The 21,602-nt window shown below is 34.5% G+C and overlaps 1 protein-coding gene across 2 annotated transcripts in view; it reads left to right on the forward strand.

The window, feature by feature from the left end:
• SPATA17 (spermatogenesis associated 17) overlaps positions 1-21,602 on the forward strand; it is a 178,562-nt gene that overhangs the window by 63,548 nt on the left and 93,412 nt on the right. For both annotated transcript variants that reach the window (XM_059414112.1, XM_059414111.1), the window contains one exon: positions 4,331-4,454. In XM_059414112.1, the coding sequence (XP_059270095.1) occupies positions 4,331-4,454 (124 nt within the window). The remainder of the gene's footprint in view (positions 1-4,330; positions 4,455-21,602) is intronic.

Below are 21,602 nucleotides of genomic sequence, written 5' to 3' on the forward strand. Positions count from 1 at the left end.
TATATTACTGTTCAGGGGAGTGAGGATGAGGAAGAGTGGGAGTGAAGTGTCAGAGATTGAAACAGACTCTGAGTGCAGTGGTTTGGTACAGGACTGTATTGGGGGGGACTTTGGGGAATACCATCAGAAAGGAGGTAGAGAAGTTGACCTGCATCAGAAGTATTAGCCAGTCACTGGAAGCCCAGGATTTGGATAGGTCTTCAGAGTGGGCCCAAAGTGAGACAAAGGCTCTGGGCCTATGTATTCCCTTAATCACCAGTCACTGGATGCAGGCTGGAGGGAGAATGTGGAAAAAACCTGAGACCGGGCAGCTATTCTCCCATGGCTACTCATGCATTGGTTCTATAGGGAGGGGAGGGATGTGTTATGGTAAGTTCCTGCTGCCATGGTCACCACTTCCTATGGAGTCCCATAGTGACTCAACAAGGTACACCAGGTATGCACTGCATTCTCCATTAGCCACTCAGGTTTGCAACGAGATCTTGCAGCAGTGATGGAAAAAAGGAACATTTATTTGCATGGCTCTCTTCCCTTTCATGCTTCCCACCAGCCATGCCTCTCTGCCTCTTAGAAAACCAGATTCCTTGGGGTGGCTCAGTGGGTTAAAGCCTCTGCTTTCAACTCAGGTCATGATCTCAGGGTCCTGGGATCGAGCCCTGCATCGGGCTCTCTGCTCAGCAGGGAGCCTGCTTCTCCTCTCTCTGCCTGCCTCTCTGCCTACTTGTGATCTCTGTCAAATAAATAAATAAAATCTTTAAAAAAAAAACCAAAACAGATTCCATACTTTGCTTAATGGATTTTATCCACAAATTGCACATTGATCAGAGGAGAGAAAAGAAGAGATTGTTGAGGAGGTTGAGAAAGTATAAAAGATTGGCATCCAGTTGAGTTGATAAAGGAAGTAGTCTAGAACATGGCTTAGAGTGAAAATTCAGTATATAGCTAACACCCGTGTAGGGCCTATCTGTGTGGCAGCCCCACTTTGAGTACTTTATGTAGATTAATGTATTTGTTCTTCACAATAGCTTGATGAAGAAGACACTGATACTAATATATCACTATATATATTACATATATATATATCACACTAATATACTAATATATTTTATAGACGAGGATATGGAGACTCAGATATTAATCAGCTAGTAAGTAGCACAGCAGAGAGTTTATAACCAGGTGTCATTTCAGAGTTCATGCTGTGAACCATTCCACTGTATTGCTTCCAAGTAGCTATTTTTAGTTTTATTATTGCTGTCATAATTAGAATATGTAATTATTTTAACATTATAAATATCATGAACATTAGCAAACTATATTGAATATGAAAGACTTTACAAAAGTTTTGGTAATTTTTACCTTTATTTTTAAACTAGTATCACCAGATAATTTATATATATGAAAAGTGATACAAGAAGACCTGAGACTTACCCAGGTTTTTTTAGCTATATAGTAGGAAACAGGAACATAATAAAAAATGTATGTGGTTCATTCAATAAAAAATATCTTCTGCATAATATTTCTTGTATCAGGATGACTACAGCCTGATCTGCAATTAGAGAAACTGTAAATCTAAGGATCCTAATTCCATTTCTGCCATTAACTGATTTGTTATTCAGAGTACATCACTTCATCTCTTCATGTGTTACCATATTTGTAAAATAAGTAATTAGTAACTATCCCATATATATCACAGGATTGTGTTATAAGGATAGAAGTAAGACAGTATATATGCTTGAAATGAAAAAATATGTGGAAAACAACCTGGAATTATTTGGGAAAAAATTAACTGTTTTAGAAGTACTGCATTAAAAAAAAAATTCCCTAGATAAAAAATCGATAATTTTTATAATTTTATAAAGAAACCTAGTTCGAACAGTTTCCATCATTTAATCCTTAATGTGATCATAATTTTTTATTGCATCATTTACAGTGAGACATCTCTTCATTGTTATTGATATAACAAAAACTTGTATATCAGGGATAAAAATTAATTCAGCTCTTCCTACTTGGTCATTAAACAAAGAGTATTTGACATGAATATAATTGTGATGTTCAGTATATCTGTACACTGTCAAGTATGGCAATAAATCAGGAGCATAGGATTGGCTTTTTTCAAAAATTGTATAAATTTATTTAATTAATTACTTTTGTGTTTTGAGACTACCACAGATTAATTTTTCTAAGGTTTTGTCAAACTTTTTTGGATTTACTTTTAGGGCTTTTCAGTTCCTTCTGGGTTTACTGTGTGTTTTCTTTACATACTGGAAACTGACATTCTTTTACTTATCTTTCAGTTTTTGCTTTCCTTGTCAAGCTCCCTGAATACATGCTGTTTTTAGTTTATGTTTCCATATCCAGATGATGGACTGTTTTTACTACATCAAATAATTTACACTTTTGATTTTGTATCCAAGCCATATTACTTCTTTGCAGTTTACCTGTTCATGTGTGTGTGCAATTATATTGGATACTTTTTTCTTTCTTATGTAAGGTCTCTTCTTATTCATTAAATTATTTATAGAACACAGACGTCTTTGTAGATGTATTTTTTTTTTTATTTTTGTGATTGCTTGGAAAATTACTGTGCTTATCTTTGGAATGACATAAAATTGGATACATGCATATCTGAGTAATTATCCTTATAGAGGCAGTTCACTGGTTATTTTAAATTATCTTTAAGACTTATGAGAGGAATTATAGAAGAAACATTTTTTTACATAATATTAAAAGTAAAGATGAAAATTAATAATGTATTCAGTTTTTTATGTAACATGTGATTGTTATTTTTCCTGGTAAAAATTCTCATTTATTCATATGTACCTGCCTTGAAATTTGTACCTTAAGGACAAAGAAAGGTCACCAATCCTTCTAACTCCTGGTTCTTTGTCAAAAATGGACACAGTTAATGAGGTTTGTTTGGTACAGAACAAATTCTCAGACACAGATAGAGATCCTTTCAATGGAAACAAATTTGTTTGGCTTTACCAGGTTACTTAGCGATTAATAATAGCCTTGAGATGCAGGTCAGAAAGGTCATTGTACCAGCTTGCCAACACAATCTAAATGTGCAGCTAGCCCAGCTCTGTGGGCGCAGAAGCCCCCAAAATACTATGCATAAAGTAAAACAGGCTATTTTCTGACTCCTTTTTTCATATTAATAAGCAATTTTCAAGAGAAGGGTGGCAAAATGAGGGCCATGCCACTCCAAGTAATTCATTTATTTTGCAATTTAATCTTATGTTGAAAAAAATTGCTCTGCTGCAATAGCATAGCATGGTGATTTTTAAACGTCAGTGTGTTTCATAAGTAACCTTGTATGAAGTATTATATTAGTAGCCTTTAACAGAAAATTGCAACAAAAATATTTCTAGACATTGAAGTAGAAATGAGAATCTTTTTTTTTTTATTTTTGGAATCTTTCCCTCTACTTTCCCTTGATATCTTTAGGGTAAATGCTCGGTGATTTAATAAAAGTTAAAATTTTACTTAAAGAACTGGACACTAAGTTGCATTATCTATTTTTTAAAAAGAATAATGTATAATTTCAAAACATTATTTTAACATGAATAGTTAAATTTGTTCTGTGAAAATAAAAGATTTTTTTTTCCATATTTGATAATATCTTACTCAGTTTACAGGCATTTTTTTGCAGAGTATATTTTACAAATTGGTTTTTGTTTAAATTTCTTAGATATACACTCTCAAATGATGAAATTTTCATTATTTTAATAGAATTTATCATACCTAGAAAGCCATGAACTTGTTCACCTAGTTTAGCTTTTATTTTAATTATCTCTATAACTGAACAAAATCACCTTTCAAGTGCAGGATAATACATGTTGATATTATTTGAACTATTAACTGGAGTAAACTAAATTAAGTATATATATAAAACCCATCACATTTTCAAAATTAGCCCATTAGTATACAAAATAAATGATTAGAGATTTGTAAACATGAAATCAAAATTTAAAGGAAATCAGTAGCTCAGACATTTTCTTGGGATATTTAGGTATGTCCAAAATAGATAATCTTAATGGCAATGTAGTTGTTCACTTCCTTGGCACCTGATACATTTCCTCAGCTGTTGAATTAGTTATAATATGTAGATATTTGATTTAAAAAAATTTAACCACTGAAAAATCACTTAAATGCTTTTTAAAGATTGCAAAGATTCAGGGGAATGTGCAGGTAAGATCGATTACCCCACTGATTTTGATGGATGTGGGTGATGGTAGCCTCAAAAACTTACTTGATTATCATCAGTGGAAGAAGGAAAATGTTAGCAGATTTTTAGTCTCATAAATAACTGCAGGTTGTTTGGATGCAGGGAGGCACTGGAGGAGTTTGCAGAGATGAAAGAAAGAGAAGAGAAGAAGGCCGACCTCGAAAGGGAAGAGAAGGAAAGAGATTCCCAAGCCCGAAAGATGCATTACCTCCTCAGCACAAAGCAGGTCGGTCTACCTGTCCCTGACAGCTCCCGTAAACCACTTGGGCCCCTAGCCTGACAGAGATGAAGTAGCAGGCTGAATGGGACATGACTTGTTGAAAAGATATCACAAAGACTCTACTTCGAGTTCAATTCCGTGCTTCTGTGTAGGTGCGCGCGGGCACCATGACTCGTCTGCGACAGCAGCTTCATAGAGGCAGCGGTTGGGATGCCGGCAGAAAGGTCCAAGTCAGCAGTGTGATCTGCCACTGTGATAACATGACACGAAGGGCATAACCTCGCTTTTGAAACCCATTCTGAGTGGCTTATTGTTGTTTCACGAATTGATCAAGAACTAAGAAGTTATTAAACTGAAGTCGCTTTCAGGTTTTCTCTTTTACTTGAGCTGATGTTGAGATTAGAGCCATTCCTGCACCCTTTCTAAATTTAGTTGCACATTTTCAAGTAAAGCTTCGAACAAACCTGCTTCAGCAGTTGCATCTTCTTACTGTGATACAGATGTGGAATTGGGAATACTTAGAATGATTTTCTTATAAATGGTAAAATTTTAGTGCCTCAGATTGTACCGTAGTTGCTAGTTGCTGAGAAAAAGATACATTGGCCTGTAGAATATTCTGCTCACAAAGAAATATGGTTAAAAAGCAACATGAATGGGCGCCTGGGTGGCTCAGTGGGTTAAAGCCTCTGCCTTCAGCTCAGGTCATGATCCCAGGGTCCTGGGATCGGGCCCCACGTGGGGCTGTCTGCTTAGCGGGGAGCCTGCTTCCCCGCCTCTCTGTCTCTGCCTGCCTCTCTGCCTACTTGTGATCTCTGTCAAATAAATAAATAAAATCTTAAAAAAAAAAAAGAAAGCAACATGAATTTAGGGATTGAAGTATGTTTTGTTAATTGAGGTTCAGGCAGGAAACTAGCAATTTGTGGGTTTTTATTCTTTCTCATAGACTTTCAAGTTAAGTCTTAGAGTTCCAGCTCTACTCACACATTCAGATGTCTCAGACTTGGGCAAGTCAAATCTGGTTCTGTGGTGGAGGGTCGTGGAGGGTGTTAGTAAGTGAGATTAAGTGTCCTGCTTCGAGGCATCCAAATTCAAAAACATTAAGTACTGAACTGGCCATGTACATTTAGGACAGAGAACTGCACTTCTAGCTCTATTTGGTAGGCTAATTAATAATAATTTCAATAATAATAACTATTTTAGTGTTTACTTAGTATTTGTATAGCTGAGTTATTTCCATTTAACAGATAAGAAAACTGAAAGAGAAAATTATGGTTGGGATTTATAGACACATATGGTATGATTTATAGACACAAAACTAGTAATAGGTCTGCTACTCAAATGGAGGTCTTTAAATTCTAAATACTTAGGCAATAAAGACAATTTAAGAAATTGTGGGCACCTGGGTGGCTCAGTGTTAAATCTGCCTTCGGCTCAGGTCATGGTCCCAAGGTCCTGGGATGGAGCCCCGGTGGGCTCCCTGCTCAGCGGGAAGCCTGCTTCTCCGTCTCCCACTCACCCTGCTTATGTTCCCTCTCTTGCTGTGTCTCTCTCTATCAAATAAATAAAATCTTTAAAGAACAACAAAAAAATTAAATAAATAAAAAATTGCAGTATTTTAAAGTTTCAGTTATAAATTCATAACTGTAAAAAATTTATCTGTATAATTGGTGGGCTACACTTTCCTAGATGTAGAATGACATAAGGAGTTCTTTTTTTAAACTTTAGTTATTTGTAATTTTCATTTTGATGAAACTAAGGGAGGCATAATATATCCTTTAATTCTTTAAACTTGATAGTAATTATTGGTTAGAGTTATTTATTTTGATAACTCTGAATTCCTTTTATACTTTGAATCTTCTTATTCTGAGGTCTTATTGCACTGTTTATACTTATATGATGGGTAGTGTAATGGCAGAAATGATTTTTAAGTGGTGAGAATCAGATTTAACAGAAACATTTATTAATTTTCTTTTATTCAGTGTATTTAGATATCGGGTTCATAGAGGAAAATTTTAGAATGTCCATAAAGACTAAGTTTTTACTAATAAAAATACTAGAATAGCAGGGGGCACCTGGCTTAGTCGGTTAGGTATCCACCTTCTGCTCAGGTTATATTCCTGGACTCCTGGGACTGAGCCCTACATTGGGCCGTCTCAGCAGAGAGTCTACTTTCCCCCTGCCCCTCACCCTGCTCGTGCTCTCTTTCAAATAAATCAGTAAAATCTTAAAAAAAATTTTTTTAAATAATGGAATAGCAAATATCCATGCAGTACTTACCATGTGCCACAGAGTATGATAGATACTTTATATGCACAATTTCTTTATTTTGATTTCATTTTAGTTTAAATTTAAACACCTGGTTTAACAAATTATTTCACAAACTTGACCATGTAACTTGACTCCTGGATCTTAATGAGTTTTTAATACTACCACTGTGTTTTAGCTCTGTTTCTGTTAAAAAATACAAGCTGTCAATTCCCTAGCCTATTTTCCTTCTAGTTTATACCTTGAAGACTACTGGTAATATCCATGTATATAAACTTAAACTGATCTCTTGTTTCTAGAAATCCTTGGCATCCAATAGAATGATTGTTTTTGAGGCACTATGACAGTAGAAACAGTATGAGCATTGACATCAGAGCTCAGTTGGCATCCAGGCTCTCCCACTTAGGGTAAGATATCAGAAGATCACCTGGAATTGTCTGTTTCACTCTACAATTTGAAAGAACATTATGAGAATTGAATATAATATATTTAAAATACTATCGGGCCCTTCGTGTTCCAGTAAATGATAACAGTCCTATTATTAGAATTTAATCTATCAAGGGACACCTGGGTGGCTAAGTCAGTTAAGTGTCTACTTTCGGCTCAGGTTATCATTCCAGGGACCGGGGATTGAACCCTATGTCGGGCTCCCTGCTTGGTGGAAAGCCTGCTTCTCCTTCTGCCTGCTTGTGCTCAGTCTCTCTCTCTCTCTCTGTCAAGTAAATAAATAAAATATTTTTAAAGAATAATTAAAAGATAAACGAAGATTCTATACATTTTCTTTGGTTTGTCTTAGTTGTTGGAAGCGTTCATTTTCTCATTTCTTTGCTTTAATTATTAATGAAGATTAGTTAGAAATATTGATAGTGGTCTTTGCCCAATATTCTCCTCGCCCATTTTACAACTGGCCTCACAGACCTGAGGGCAACAGAGGGGAAATGATGTTCTTAAATCCCCTTCCTTGGAGAGGAATATTACATATCAGAGATTTTCATTTGGTTCTGACAAGTTGGTCTATTTATTTTGTCATAGTGATCTTCATATTTGATCACAAATAACTGGAGATAAAATACAACCCTTTGAGCCTATGTAGACACTTTTATTCCCAAAGCAAACTTTTTTTTTTTTTTTTTTTTGGTACTGAAATAGAACAGTGGTATCATCTTAGTCTCATCTGTTGACTTTGGTCAGGGAATTAGTTTTACCAATGGGGCAGTACCAGAAATTTCAAATGTTTTATTCCTTAGTTTTTATTATGGTATAAAAAGGTTGAATTTTAAACTGATAAGTCACAATTATAAACCATCTTTACCTAAATGAAAGTATGCAATATTCACCTTAACCTAAACAAAGATATGCAACACTAATATTAATAAATAGATTGAATATAAATCTTAACTTTAAAAGTCTTCAATTATTCCAGTTAACATATTTTGAGTACCGACAATCTGTCTCATGCTGAACCAGGTGTGGGACATACAAATGTATACTATGTGATCCTTAACCACAAGGCGTATTCACTCTGATTTCAGTCTATGCCAGACAAATGCTTTTACCAGCAAGAAATTTGACACCTTTCAATTGCAGTTTATATAGGTGGTCTTATTGAAATTAACAACCACTTGTATTTATGATTTTGTAATTCCATTTATTGTTTTATTTTCACAAAAATCTTTACTTTCCCTAACCTAAAAAAGACTCAGAGAATGAAAGACACATGTTTCCATTTGAGTATCAGTACTGATTTTCTCAGCATGACTTGACTATGGTTGAGAAATTAAGCTGCAGGTTTTAAAACATTACTAAGATATTTACAGATTAAATTCATGGCTTGTTTTAAGAGTTTTGATTTCAAATTATATCAAATACACACTTAAGTATAAAATAAAAGTCAGATATGAATTGAGTATTTGTTATTAAAGGTTTAAGTCACTTTTAACTCTCAATTTTATACAGTTATTGGAAAGTTTACTGAATAAATATTCAAGTATAAATAATTTTTATAAGTACATCAGGATAGGAAAAGTTCTGCTGATGTATTTAAAGGGATTAATACTAATAGCCTTTTTAGAACTATTTTTTTTTGGTGATTTCAATAATTTAGGAGTGATTTATAATGATACATAATGATAGTTTGTAGAATATTAATTTTCATATTGAATTTTCATAAGTCTAATATAGCTTCACTTAGGTGAGTAGAAATAAAACGTTAATTCAGACGAAGAATGCTTGAGAAAAGATAAGGAATTTTCTAAGTCAAAATTGTGTTTGTGAATTCATATATAGGTAATAAATGAAGTTATGTTGTTAATTTTTAATAATATTAGGACTCTTATGCTGATAGACTGACATACTCATACTGATAACCTAGTTTCAAAGTCAGTGTTAGTAACAAATCTGGTGTATATCTTAAAATAATTCTAAAATACTTTCCCGATTTTTACTGATATTAAGTATCTCATCTTTATGCAAGCAAATATGTTAACACTAATAGGAATTACACAAGTAAATAACTAATATTGCAATGAGTGAATTAATAGACCCCTCAGGGTTTTATTAATTAAAAAGTTCAAGTCATATTAAAGCACCTTTTGTATATGTTTATTTCAATCAGAAAGCTGAACATGGTAACTTATTTGCATAAATAATCAATCACCATTTACTAGTAGTAATAAGGTTAATTTGTTGCTACAGACATAATAGGATTAGTCAATTATATTTCCCAGAAAATACTATTTGTTATGCACCCCATTACCTGTAAAACAGGATTGAGTTTAGCGCCCTTATTAAATGAACACATCAAAAAAATCTTTGTCCCTGTAAAAGTTTTATGAAAAGAAAGCTAATTTTAGTTGATTTGAATAAGTAAAATGCAAACATTGCTTCCATTTGTAAATTTAATTTATCTTTCTGCGAAGATTGATTTAATAAAGTTATTTATTTTGATTCAGTAGCCAGTCAAACTAAATCTAACACATATAGGACACATTTCCTTTGAAGAAAATCTCATTTGCAGATTTGTTTTATTCCAAATAAACTGACTTTCATTCCCGTCCTTGTTCTTGGGTAATAAATTATGTTGTCTGCTCCACCTACTGGTAGCTACATGAAAAAGGCCTATTGTTGGCTTATTAGAAGATACTGCCTCTAAAATGTTGCCAGCATTTTTACAGGTCCTCCTGGAGAACAGCAGAGTTACAGATACAAATCCAAGATTCAAGTACTATATCATAGTGTTTAGAGCTATAGGTTATTATGTAGAATTATATACGTTGTTTCCCGATCAGTGAAAAATATAACTTTTTTATTTTAATGTGCTATTAAAAAGGACAGATACGAAATATATTCATGAGTAAGTATAACTATATGTATTTTATTTTATAACAATGACTTTTAATAGTTTGTACATATTTACTTTAAAACTAAAATGAAAATTTATAAATTTCATTAAAATTTGTAACATTTTATGGAAATGATATCACATCATCACTTATATGTTTTCATTTTTTTTCTTTAATGGGTCGTTTTTATATGGACACTGAATTAATAGTTTTTGGTTATTTAAGATTCTTTAAAAAGACCCCATGCTCCAATTAATATTAATAAAACATTGTCTTTCCTTATTTTTTGAGAGAAACACATGGTTTCAGCAACTTTATTTTTCAAAATTGTATCAGATCACATGTGTATGTGAAAGGAAAGTAGCTTAATTTAAAAAACTTAATATAACATGGGGTGCCTGGGTGGCTCAGCCTTTAAGCGTCTGCCTGCATTGGGCTCCCTGCTCGGCAGGAAGCCTGCTTCTCCCTCTCCTGCTCCCCCTGCTTGTGTTCCCTCTCTCACTGTGTCTCTCTCTGTCAAATAAATACATAAAATCTTAAAAAAAGAAAAAACTTAATGAAAATAATTGATACTCTGTTGATATGGATACCATATTGATATGGATAGCATGTCTATAAGACAAATCTATAAGGTGAAAAAAATGTGTAAATTAAGTAATACAGTGAGTCTTCCAAGCCCTTTATTGCTTTCAACTCTTTCTCCTCAAAATCATAAATGGGGAGATTCTGTGCTTAATATGTGATTGCACACTTTTAATTTGAGGTAATGAAGTAAGAGAAGAATGGCAGTCTTTCAGTGTGTACCTGCACATGGGCAAGCATGTGTGTGTGTGTGTGTGTGTGTGTGTGTGTGATGTGTCTCCGTGTATATGGTGTAGTTGGAAAGCATCTTTGGAGATCCTTCTCATAAGGCATTTTCCTTAATCAATGGCATACCACAGCAATAGTTGGGAGATCAAGTATGATAACAAAAAGTACCCCTATAGTAACTCTCTGGAACACACTTTTATACCTCTTGATCCTTATATAAAAACCACTTCTTTGGCTTAAAAATATTATGTTCCTCTTTCATTTCTAGGCTGGACACCCCACTTTATCTTTTTTTTCTCTCTGCTCCCTTCCCCATCTCTGTATTTCCATAATATACATGCAAAAGGGTGTATGCCTTGATATTTATGGCTGTTAATCGTATCCACTATGTTGAGTATATTACATTTTTGATCTTCATGGCTTGATGCAACCTGATTTAGGGCGTTCACATGGTTCATTGCTTTTGCTTTTTGGCTTTTTTTTTTCTTCTTTAAGTGCTTTTTTCTTTATTTGTCCAAATCAGTCTTTATTTTGATCAATGATCTAGACTATTCCTAGTCATCCAGATTGTTAAAATCTTTCCCTCTTTTTCATTTTCTGTGTAAAATCACAGTCTTCTTTCAATTTATTCCTCCTACCATCTTCTAAATAAATTCCATTATGTCCATTTCCTGAAGTCTGAGCAATAGTAATAATCTCTAAAATGATTTCTCTTGTTTAGTCTTTTGTTCTTTTTCCCAGTATATTTATCACCATTGGGTAAATTTTGCTAAAATAGTGCTTTTTATGTAATGTCTCTCTGCAGTTTATAAACCTCCAACGATTCCCTGTTGTCCACAGGATAAAATCCAAGGTTTTCAGCATGTGCATTTGACACTCTCCAGACTGACTCTACTCTGCCTGTTTACACTTAGTCTTGTCTTTCGTTCATCCTCAGGGTTGGCATCCTGATCCAGTCTGATTTTTATACCCTGGAAACATTCATCATAAGGTTCTCTTTATATGATATAAATCATATAAATCATATAAATATATGATAGGTGACTTCTTGTGGCTTGTCATATTCTGGAAACTCAGAAAATTCCCTTTACCTCACCCCCCACCCCCAAAAGAGAGTCAGCATCTCACATACGTCCCACTAACACTTTGATTTTGCCATTACTTTATCGTTAAAGATATATTTCTTTTTCCCATACTAAATTAAAATACTTTTAGAAAGGAGACAGCTATTAAGGTGTTCTTATTAGTATAGCTCAGTGAAAATTAATAACTGTGAGTAGGCTATCATAAAAGGAAGGAGGAAAGTTTGTCCAGAGTCCTGAGGCAATGCCTATAGTATGAAGACCAAAATGGGCACAAGGTTGGTAACAAAGGGAGCCAGAGTTGGTAAGGGATATATTGACTATGTGGAATGTCTGGGGAGAAAAGTAGGTCTTGTAGGGTACTGAAAGATAATTAGGAGGCCATGTAAGAGAAACGTGACAATTTTGCCATTTTGCTTAGCATCGCTATTTAGTGTTCCTAGTTAAAAATATCACTCTAGATTCCTCTTATTTCTTTCCTACATCGCACAGCATTCCCAACAATGAATTCTTAATTTTTACATTACCCACTCCCTGGTTATGGCACATTTTTTTAGGTTGAAGAGGTCTGGCAATAAAACTGAGAATTACGGAAGTAGGGAGTGGGAGTAGATTCATAAGTCTTTTTTTTTTCTTTTTTAAGATTTTATTTATTTATTTGTCATAGAGAGAGAAGCGAGAGCAAGCACAGGCAGACAGAGTGGCAGGCAGAGGCAGAGGGAGAAGCAGGCTCCCCGCCAAGCAAGGAGCCCGATGTGGGACTCGATCCCAGGATGCTGGGATCATGACCTGAGCCGAAGGCAGCCGCTTAACCAACTGAGCCACCCAGGCGTCCCAGATTCATAAGTCTTACTTGAAGGATCTTATATTTGTTTTTGCCAACTTCCCAGTAATTTGTATGTTTCCATGGAGAAAAATATAAAAATAGGAACTCACCCTGACAGAGGACAGGACCCCTGATTGGAATATATTAGAGCAGCATGGGATCTTTAGAGTTTACCTTTCTAGCTCTTTTTGTTAACAGGTTAAAGAAAGCAGGTCTGAAAGATGAAGCAACCAGCCCAAGGCTGTCTAACTAGTTTATTTAAACTCTGTGGTGTTGGGGCATCCTCAGTATGGTGCAGCCACAGTGAAAACCCTAGTGAGTGTTCTACATATATGGTCTACATGTGATTCACCTAAATAAACTTGATATTTGGAAGGGACTTTGTCCTAGGTTTATGGATATCTATCCTTGAAAACACTAGCATTCTGAGTGTGTACTGCTCCTTGAGTTAACTAGGTTCACTGAGTTTTCACTTTACCCTTTCTCTGAAATGTTTTGGTACTTAACAGGAGCATTGATCTGAATGAATTCATGGGCAAATAGAAAAACTAGGCCTTGCATGTAAGAGAGTGAATGAAGCAAGCGAGAACATAATATAGATTTCTATGGTGCCTTTCTATGAATAGCTCAAAGCACTTTTAATACATTTATCCCCACAATATTATATAAAGTAGCAGTTTTCCTTCTGGTGATTGAAATGCTCTTGTTTGGTACTCATTTTTCCTCTGGACACTTGGCAGATATATTCTTTCCAGAAGACTATGTAGTGCATAAAGATCTGACCTATGATCTTTGGATCCATAGTTTATGAGGCAGGTCCTCAAGTTTGGTCATTTGCTCTTGGTCCCAAGTGAACTGTCCACATCACAAAACCATCACATCATCTGTTACTATTGGCAGTCTCTGTTCAGAAAAGGCCAAGGACTGAACTAGTGTGGCGAATGAATTAGCTATTAACTTGTACATTTTATTTCCTCCCTCTTTAACATTATAGTTTTTATTATCCTGTAATATATGAAAGAGATAAAATTATTGTCTATTGTCATTACTCTTTGAAGAGTTAAAGTGAAAAGGTTAAAAAAAAAGTCTTGTGTCCCCAAATAAGTCCCTTCCCTGCTCCTCTCCTTGCCATCATTTAGCCATCATGCATCTAAGAAATAGAGGCAAAAATATAATAAAATTATATATAATTTATTATATAAACTTTATTATATATAATATAAATTATTATATATAATTTATTATATAAAATATAATAAAATTTAGAGAGACCACTCAGGTAGAAAAGTTTTCTTAGCTACATTTCTTACATATATTTTCTTTTTCAGCATGCTGCATTTTATTTATTTTTATTTTTATTTTTATTTTTAAAAGATTTTATTTATTTATTTGCCAGAGACAGAGGGAGAGAGAGCAAGCACAGGCAGACAAAGAGGCAGGCAGAGGCAGAGGGAGAAGCAGGCTCCCTGCCGAGCAAGGAGCCCGATGTGGGACTCGATCCCAGGACCCTGGGATCATGACCTGAGCCGAAGGCAGCTGCTTAACCAACTGAGCCACCCAGGCGTCCCAGCATGCTGCATTTTAAAAGTTATTTTAAAATGTGTCCATTAACAAAACACATTGGAAACCTCTCCTTGTACATGTGACAGATTCATGTGTTTTGGGGCCTGAGGCTTATACAATTTAGGGATCTATCTTCAAGAAGAAACTATATAAAGTTACAAATACAGGAAGATGAATACTTTTCATAATGAGTAAAAAATCATTTCAAACACATTTCAGATTTTAACATCTGAGAACACCACCCCTCTAAATATAACAGTAGATTCATTAACTGCTTGATCTATCATATTTGCTCACCATATTTTGGTCTTCATGCTCTTTGATTGCCTCTTTCTTTGACAATAATTTGACAATAATTTTCTGGAGTGAAAAGAGAAAGTTATTCACTCCTTTTTGTAGGAACACTGATCTAAATTTTTCATTACTGTAAGAAAGTTAAATGATGCATTCCTATTTGCATATGGTGCATTACTAAGTATTTTTTTTTTTTTTTTGAAAGGAAGGATCTTCTGTTTTGTATAGGAAATGGAGAGAATCAAATTCTCCATTTGGGAAAGCCCCACTACTCTTCCACTAGCAGTTCTCTTCACTAGCACGTACTCCCAGGCCAGACAGTTCAGGATGTTGATAGTACAGTGCAGCCTGTGGTCCTGCACCTTTATTCGTGATGCCTGGTGAGTCTGCCCACTGCATTCAGGAATAATCCTGAAAGTTATTCCTACATTGGTATTGCTAGAAAACTTTAACTATACTTGGAAGTAACAGAAAAAAAAAAAACTCTCATAAATATATCCAACCAAACCTGAATTAAGTACACACCCATCTTAGCTTTTTTCCTGGTTTCGTCTCCAGCATGCCCATAGCTGCTCGGGTCCCACCCAACGAAGTGTGATAGAGGATAAGTCAGCATAAGAGACAGAAGAATTAAATGATGTCTTACTTTCACAAATTTTACCGAATAACATAACCGTGTGACCACATTGCCAGGGTCCCTCCTTGTGTTATGGAGAGATCCTGTGAAAATGAAGATACCAGAGATTAAGGTGAATCAATTTCACTGTTACTTCACCTCTAGTTGGACTATTTTTGTATTGTGTTAAACTTGCTCAAAGAAGTTTTAACTATTAAAATTATTTTAATTTAATTTAATTTTGTATGATAATCTTCTGTGTATCAGATATCAAATCTAACATTCAGACATTTAAATGAGCATTATTATTTTAGTCCTATCCATAAAATTGAGGCACTTGATTTTTTTAGTCCTCTATTTATTTGTGTTTTATTTTTGGATATCAAAATCAGGGTCTGTTTGTTTCCATTCAGTAATGAGGTGAATTTTTAATGTATTAGGTATGGGGTAGGGAGAGTTCTTATTAGGCATTAAAGGTATTAAATAATTACCTATATATATATATACACATCTCTATATGTATGTGTGTTATATATACATATGTGTATTTACATATACAGATACAGGCTTATATAAAATTTCAAATACAGCTTTAATAAAAAATTCAAAAGTCAGAAAAGAATTAGAAAAAATTTGTAACAAAACTAGTTCCCATTCTCTACCATATAAATGTTTCTTTACTTACCTTTATACTCTAGTGTACCATATTTTAAACTGTATTTATGCAGATATTTTACACAAAGTAATTAGCAGTTAACTGGTATATGCTTATTTCTATTACCTTTTATAAAATTTGTTATTGGTATGTTAATTATAATCAATTTTTTCATCTTCTTCATTGATTAGTGAAGACTAAGTTTTTGGTTGTTCCTTTTGCTATCCCTAATTATAATGCAATGAAATCTAAAACTTAGAAACTCAAGGAAATTATACCATTGCTCTAACTAGATCTGATGAAATAATTAGGGCTATAATGGTTTATAGATTTGAAGATTTATTCCCACTATTATTATGACTAGTTTTCTATTTTTAAGATACTTTAGAAATATTTTAGAATGAGACCAGTTAGAAGTTAGGTGCTGTTATAATGGATAAATAATGAAGACGTAGAATTTGTCAGCTCATGGTTTATCTTAGCTCTTCAATAAGTCTAGAAGAATAACTTTATATAGACAAGTTCTTCTCACCCCACATTCTTAATATTTAAATTCACTCTTTTGGATTGGTAAATGTTAGAAATATTTCCACCAAATAGCTGGAGGCCAGAATTTAAAATCTCAGGCTTTGGATGAATCCATCTTCTTTCTTTATCTCTACTTCTTCCTTTAATCTTCTGCGTATCTCCATTCCTAACCCTTGTACCCTACAATCAAAAACATTATTCCTCTGTAAAACTGGGGACACAGCCAGAGAGTTTATACTTTCAAATATTTTTTTTAAATGAACTCTTTCTTTAAAAAATATTTTATTTATTTATTTGACAGAGAGAGAGAGAGAGAGAGAGATTACAAGTAGGCAGAGAGAGAGAGGAAGGAAGCAGGCTTCCCGCTGAGCAGAGAGCCTGATGCAGGGCTCGATCCCAGAACCCTAGGATCATGATCGGAGCCAAAGGCAGAGGCTTTAACCCACTGAGCCACCCAGGCGCCCCTTAAAATGAACTCTTAACTAATGATCAAGCATTGACTAATGTAGTTTATTAAGGTCACTATTAAGAGCATGAGTATCCTTAACTTTTGAGTGTTAATTAAGGTATAGTCCAACATGGTAAATCATCTATGACCTTGAGATTTTATGTAATACAAGGCAGGTAAATACTTTAAAAGACATAGAAAGTGTACACAATATTTCATATATGTATTACAGTCACAAAAGAAACATAAACAAAGAGGAAGTACAATTGTTTATTTAAAAATTATACTAAAAATTGGTTTCAGGGCACGTGGGGTGGCTTATTCTGTTATGCAACTGACTCTTAATCTGAGCTTAGGTCTTGATCTCTGAGTCAGGTCTTGATTTGGGGGTTGTGAGTTTGGGCCCCACATTGGTCTCCATGTTGGGCATTGAGCCTACTTAAAAAAAAAAATTAGTTTCATTTTGGTATGAGAAACATGACTTTAAATATTTTAGTATAAAGTGGCAGGTTTTCTGTTAGTCTTACCAATTGGTGTTTCTATTGACATATCTTTTGACAGTTGGAAGTATTTCACTCAAAAAGGAGTTATGTTATCTATACCATATCACAACAGACAGTAAAATAAAAGATGAGTAAGTGGAAGGAAGGTGTGAAGAAGGGAGAAAAGAGAAATAATTTGTCTTTAAATCTTTATCTGTTAATAGCTCTTGGGCCTAAAATAAATAACTTTCAGGTCTCAATAGCTGTTGTTGTATTGAAAGGAGAGTCTTGCTGAAAGGATACGATCACTCTTAGTTTAGAGAAAAGTAATATTTTCAAGGTGCTTATATAATGTAAAACATTCATTTATAGTTTTAGTTTTAGTCCCTTTAAAGAGTTGAATGTTAAAATTTTTTCTCTTAAATTTATTCAGCTTTATTTTCTATCTCCTTTTAAATTAGTACCTGTATATATGCATATGATTTCAATATTAATATATCTTTGAAATAAATTATGAGTCATTAATATAATCTTGTACTCATATTTGTTGTCTATGCTTATGCTGTATATGCATAAGTTGATTTATGGTCATCTGAATTAGTCTTAAATTTGTACCATTAAAATGATTCAGTTTGGGGTGCCTGGGTGGCTCAGTAGGTTAAAGCCTCTGCCTTTGGCTCAGGTCATGATCTCAGGGTCCTGGGATTGAGCCCCACATCGTGCTCTCTGCTCAGCAGGGAGCGTGCTTCCCTTCCTCTCTCTGCCTGCCTCTCTGCCTATTGTGATCTCTCTCTGTCAAATAAATAAATAAAATCTTTAAAAAAAAAATGATTCGGTTTATTTTACCTGGTTTGGTTATTTATATATCCATACCCAAATCAGCTTCTCTGTCGACAGTTATCTGAATGCTAAAATTGTGGTTGGGCCTTCCCTGACCTTGCAAGGCATGGTTGTTGCTTTTTTCCTCCATGTCTTCATATAACATTTACTATTGGTGTTATGATTATATCTACTTCCTCCTAACATAGGTAAAGTCATAAAAGAGAACAACATTGTCACTTTAATATCCCCAATTTCTAATATCAGTCATGATATTTCTAATACATGTCCTAATTCTGATTTATAATACTTTCATATTCAAAACAAGAAAGGCAGCTTTTATTTCAGTCCTAATTATTCACTATTTCTTCTCTGAATTAAATAAAAATTATAGATAATACAATTATTTTGACAGATGTAATAATTTTTAGTAACTGATACCTGTGTTTGGTAAAATATATTCTGTGTGACTTTTAAAAGGGCAAATCTTATATTCAAAGAAAAGGCAAAGAGAACACTAACATTTTCTTTTCATTCTGTAATGTCCCAAATTAAGCCAAGTTACATAACTAGAGTGAAGAAGATGAAATTCAAACTATGATCTGGCTATCTTGAAAACCATGCTTTGGTTTCTTTAAGGTATGGTTTAAAGTGGGCTAAGAAAGGTCCTAGATATATATATCTTTAAATTTCTGTTTATTTGATGATAGTTACTAGACAATATATTCAGCATTATTAGCTTTTGATGTTGTGTGTGTGTGTGTGTGTATTAGCTTATCAGTTCCTTTAAGCATCAGGAGGTGGAGGCATAGGTCTAACATGCAGGGCCTTCTCACAGGAAGTCAAGCAAGCCTTCATGGGCACTCTGGAGAGCTGTTGTCTTCTAGAGGAAAGAACCATGAACCGGAGGAATAAGTGTGGGTATTTATATCATCTGTCAAGCATTTTCATCTTGGGGTGCCTGAGTGGCTCAGTTGGTTGAAGATTGGATTCCTGATTTTGGCTCGGGTCATGATCTCAGGATCATGGGATCAAGCTCCCAGTTGGGCTCTTTGCTCAACAGGGAGTCTGCTTTAGATGATCTTTCTCTCTCTCTCTGCCTCTGCCCCTGCCCTACTGCTTCCCCACCTCTAAAATGAATTAATTTTTTTAAAAATAAGTATCTGTCTTTGAGGCATCAACTGAAATTCTGAAACCATAGACATCCTATTCAACGTGATTATACATCGTTTTGTGATCATATGATTTGAGATAAATATCTATAAGAATGTAAATGTTTTTGCCATATCTCTCTTGCTCTAACTAGTAATGTAATGTAAAGATCAGTGAGGTTGAAGGAGTCAAAGAACTGTGAGGCTTACTATTGGGATGGATCACCCCCTATACATGAAATCCCAGAGTACATAGTAGAACACTGAACTAAATGCCAAAGGCTATCATGAATACGGCCAAATGACCAACAAGACTGTTAATGATAATATGGGCAAAGGATAATATGGGCAAATGACCAACAAGACTGTTAATGATAACCACAAGGAGGGATAAGAGAGTGCATATTCAGATTGCAAGAAAGCTGATGAGTAGTGGTTTGAAAAAGACATTGGGGAACTAAGAAAACGCAAATCTCTCCTAGTCACTATGATACAGGAGAGTACTAAAATGCTTTGTCCAGTAGACCTGCTCTAGAGGTGAAGGAAGATTCAGTCATAATGAAGAAATATATTTATTGAAAAGTTTGGGGGCAAAGAGAAATTGTTTAGCATAGATGGGAGAAGGGTTCCATGGGGCAAGGTTGAAAGGATCATAGACAAGGGATCAGAAGTATTGAGAGAAGGAACAGGGTAGTTGAGGATGAGCATACCAGAGAATATAAAGGAGAGTTGGGATTCATTTGGCAGGCAGTTATTTGGGCATGAACAATTTGACAGCAAAGCAAATAGATAAATAGTTATTTGATCCGATTACCTCTTACTGTAGAGAAATTTAAGTCGCCCTGCCTGTTCTTTATTTTCATTAGCATGGTAATAATGTGATGGACTGAAAGTGAATTAATGGATTAAAGTACAAGGAAGGTATTATTTCCTCATATTTTTGAAATGAGGAATGAAATGAAAAGCTCACATAAAAACTTGCGAAATAACCCAGTGGTACACCCCAAAAGCCAGAGACTAGCCTATTATTCATTTTAGACCAGATCAGTTTTTTGATCAAGACATTGTATTGGTCAACTCCCTTCGGTTAAATTACTTTCCCTCTAATTAAGTTTGTGTCCAAATTGTGTTACCACCAGAGGGGCTTTTGAGTTTGAGTTTAAGATAAAAGATAACAGGGTTGTGAAGCATAGTGGAGTTTTCTGGGCTCCCTACCACCAAGGAGGTCAAAGCAAAATAAGGAAGCAAAAGATAACCTAAAAAAGATAAAATTTTTATTGAAGGATAACACAGAAAAGTGCAGAAATACTAAAGACTCAGCTCAGTTATCACAAAGTAGCAGGTATAATCTGTACCTAATAGGTACTAATTAATAATTTCCATACAAGAAGCCACAGGTTTACCAAGCAAGACTGTGAGAGCACAGTAGTCTAAAAATGAGGTGGTCTTTGAGATCTGGTCATGAGATTATAGCCAACCATATTAAGGCAGCATAGCATTTCCCCATGAGGCAGTCAATCCTATACTTTGATAAAAACTTAAAATGGCTTCCCCCTGTTTGCTTAAGAAATTTTTCTTCAAAGACTCTTGGGAAATCAGTGTCTTGCAGAGCCCCAGATAACACTGGGAATAAAGTTTAACAAATGCTCCATTCTGTTAGTACATTTTCTTTAACAAAAGAAAATTTTCAATTCAGTTTTCCTGTTTCTGTGATGCTAAGTATTTTTCTTTTAGCAACTAATTGTCTTGAGAGGCATTTTTTAAACCCAAACCATGAAATCATTTTTCAAATGAAATCACTATCGAAGAATTGAGCAAAAGAAAATACTAGGTTTCTGAGAGGGGAACAGTGGTATATAAGGGAAGGTTTGAGGTGGGTGGTGGTTACAAAAACATGCTTTACTATTTTTCTTAGGTCATTCAGACTTCAGTAGTACGTATAATAAGCCAGCACAGCATGTGTAGAAATTGCATGTTAGAGGCATCACAATAGGGAGTTTTCAAATCACTGTGGAACTGGGTGTCCACTTTCACTGCTCTACTCAGAGTACTTCTTGATAAAGACACCAGGAATCTCCTGTTTATAAGTCGACAAGAACTCTGGGAGATTTGTACACTGTGGTATTGGAACTCACTTTGGCCTTGGTGACACTACAGTCAGCCTTCTATCTTTGATCATTTCTTCTCAGTCTTCTTCAGTAGTGTATTCAATAGAATTCAGTGTATATCTTTTCTCTGATATTATATGGGATTATTTATAGCTCTTTAATATCG

The sequence above is a fragment of the Mustela nigripes genome, chromosome 10, assembly GCF_022355385.1.
Source record: "Mustela nigripes isolate SB6536 chromosome 10, MUSNIG.SB6536, whole genome shotgun sequence".
In the NCBI taxonomy this organism is placed as follows: domain Eukaryota; kingdom Metazoa; phylum Chordata; class Mammalia; order Carnivora; family Mustelidae; genus Mustela; species Mustela nigripes.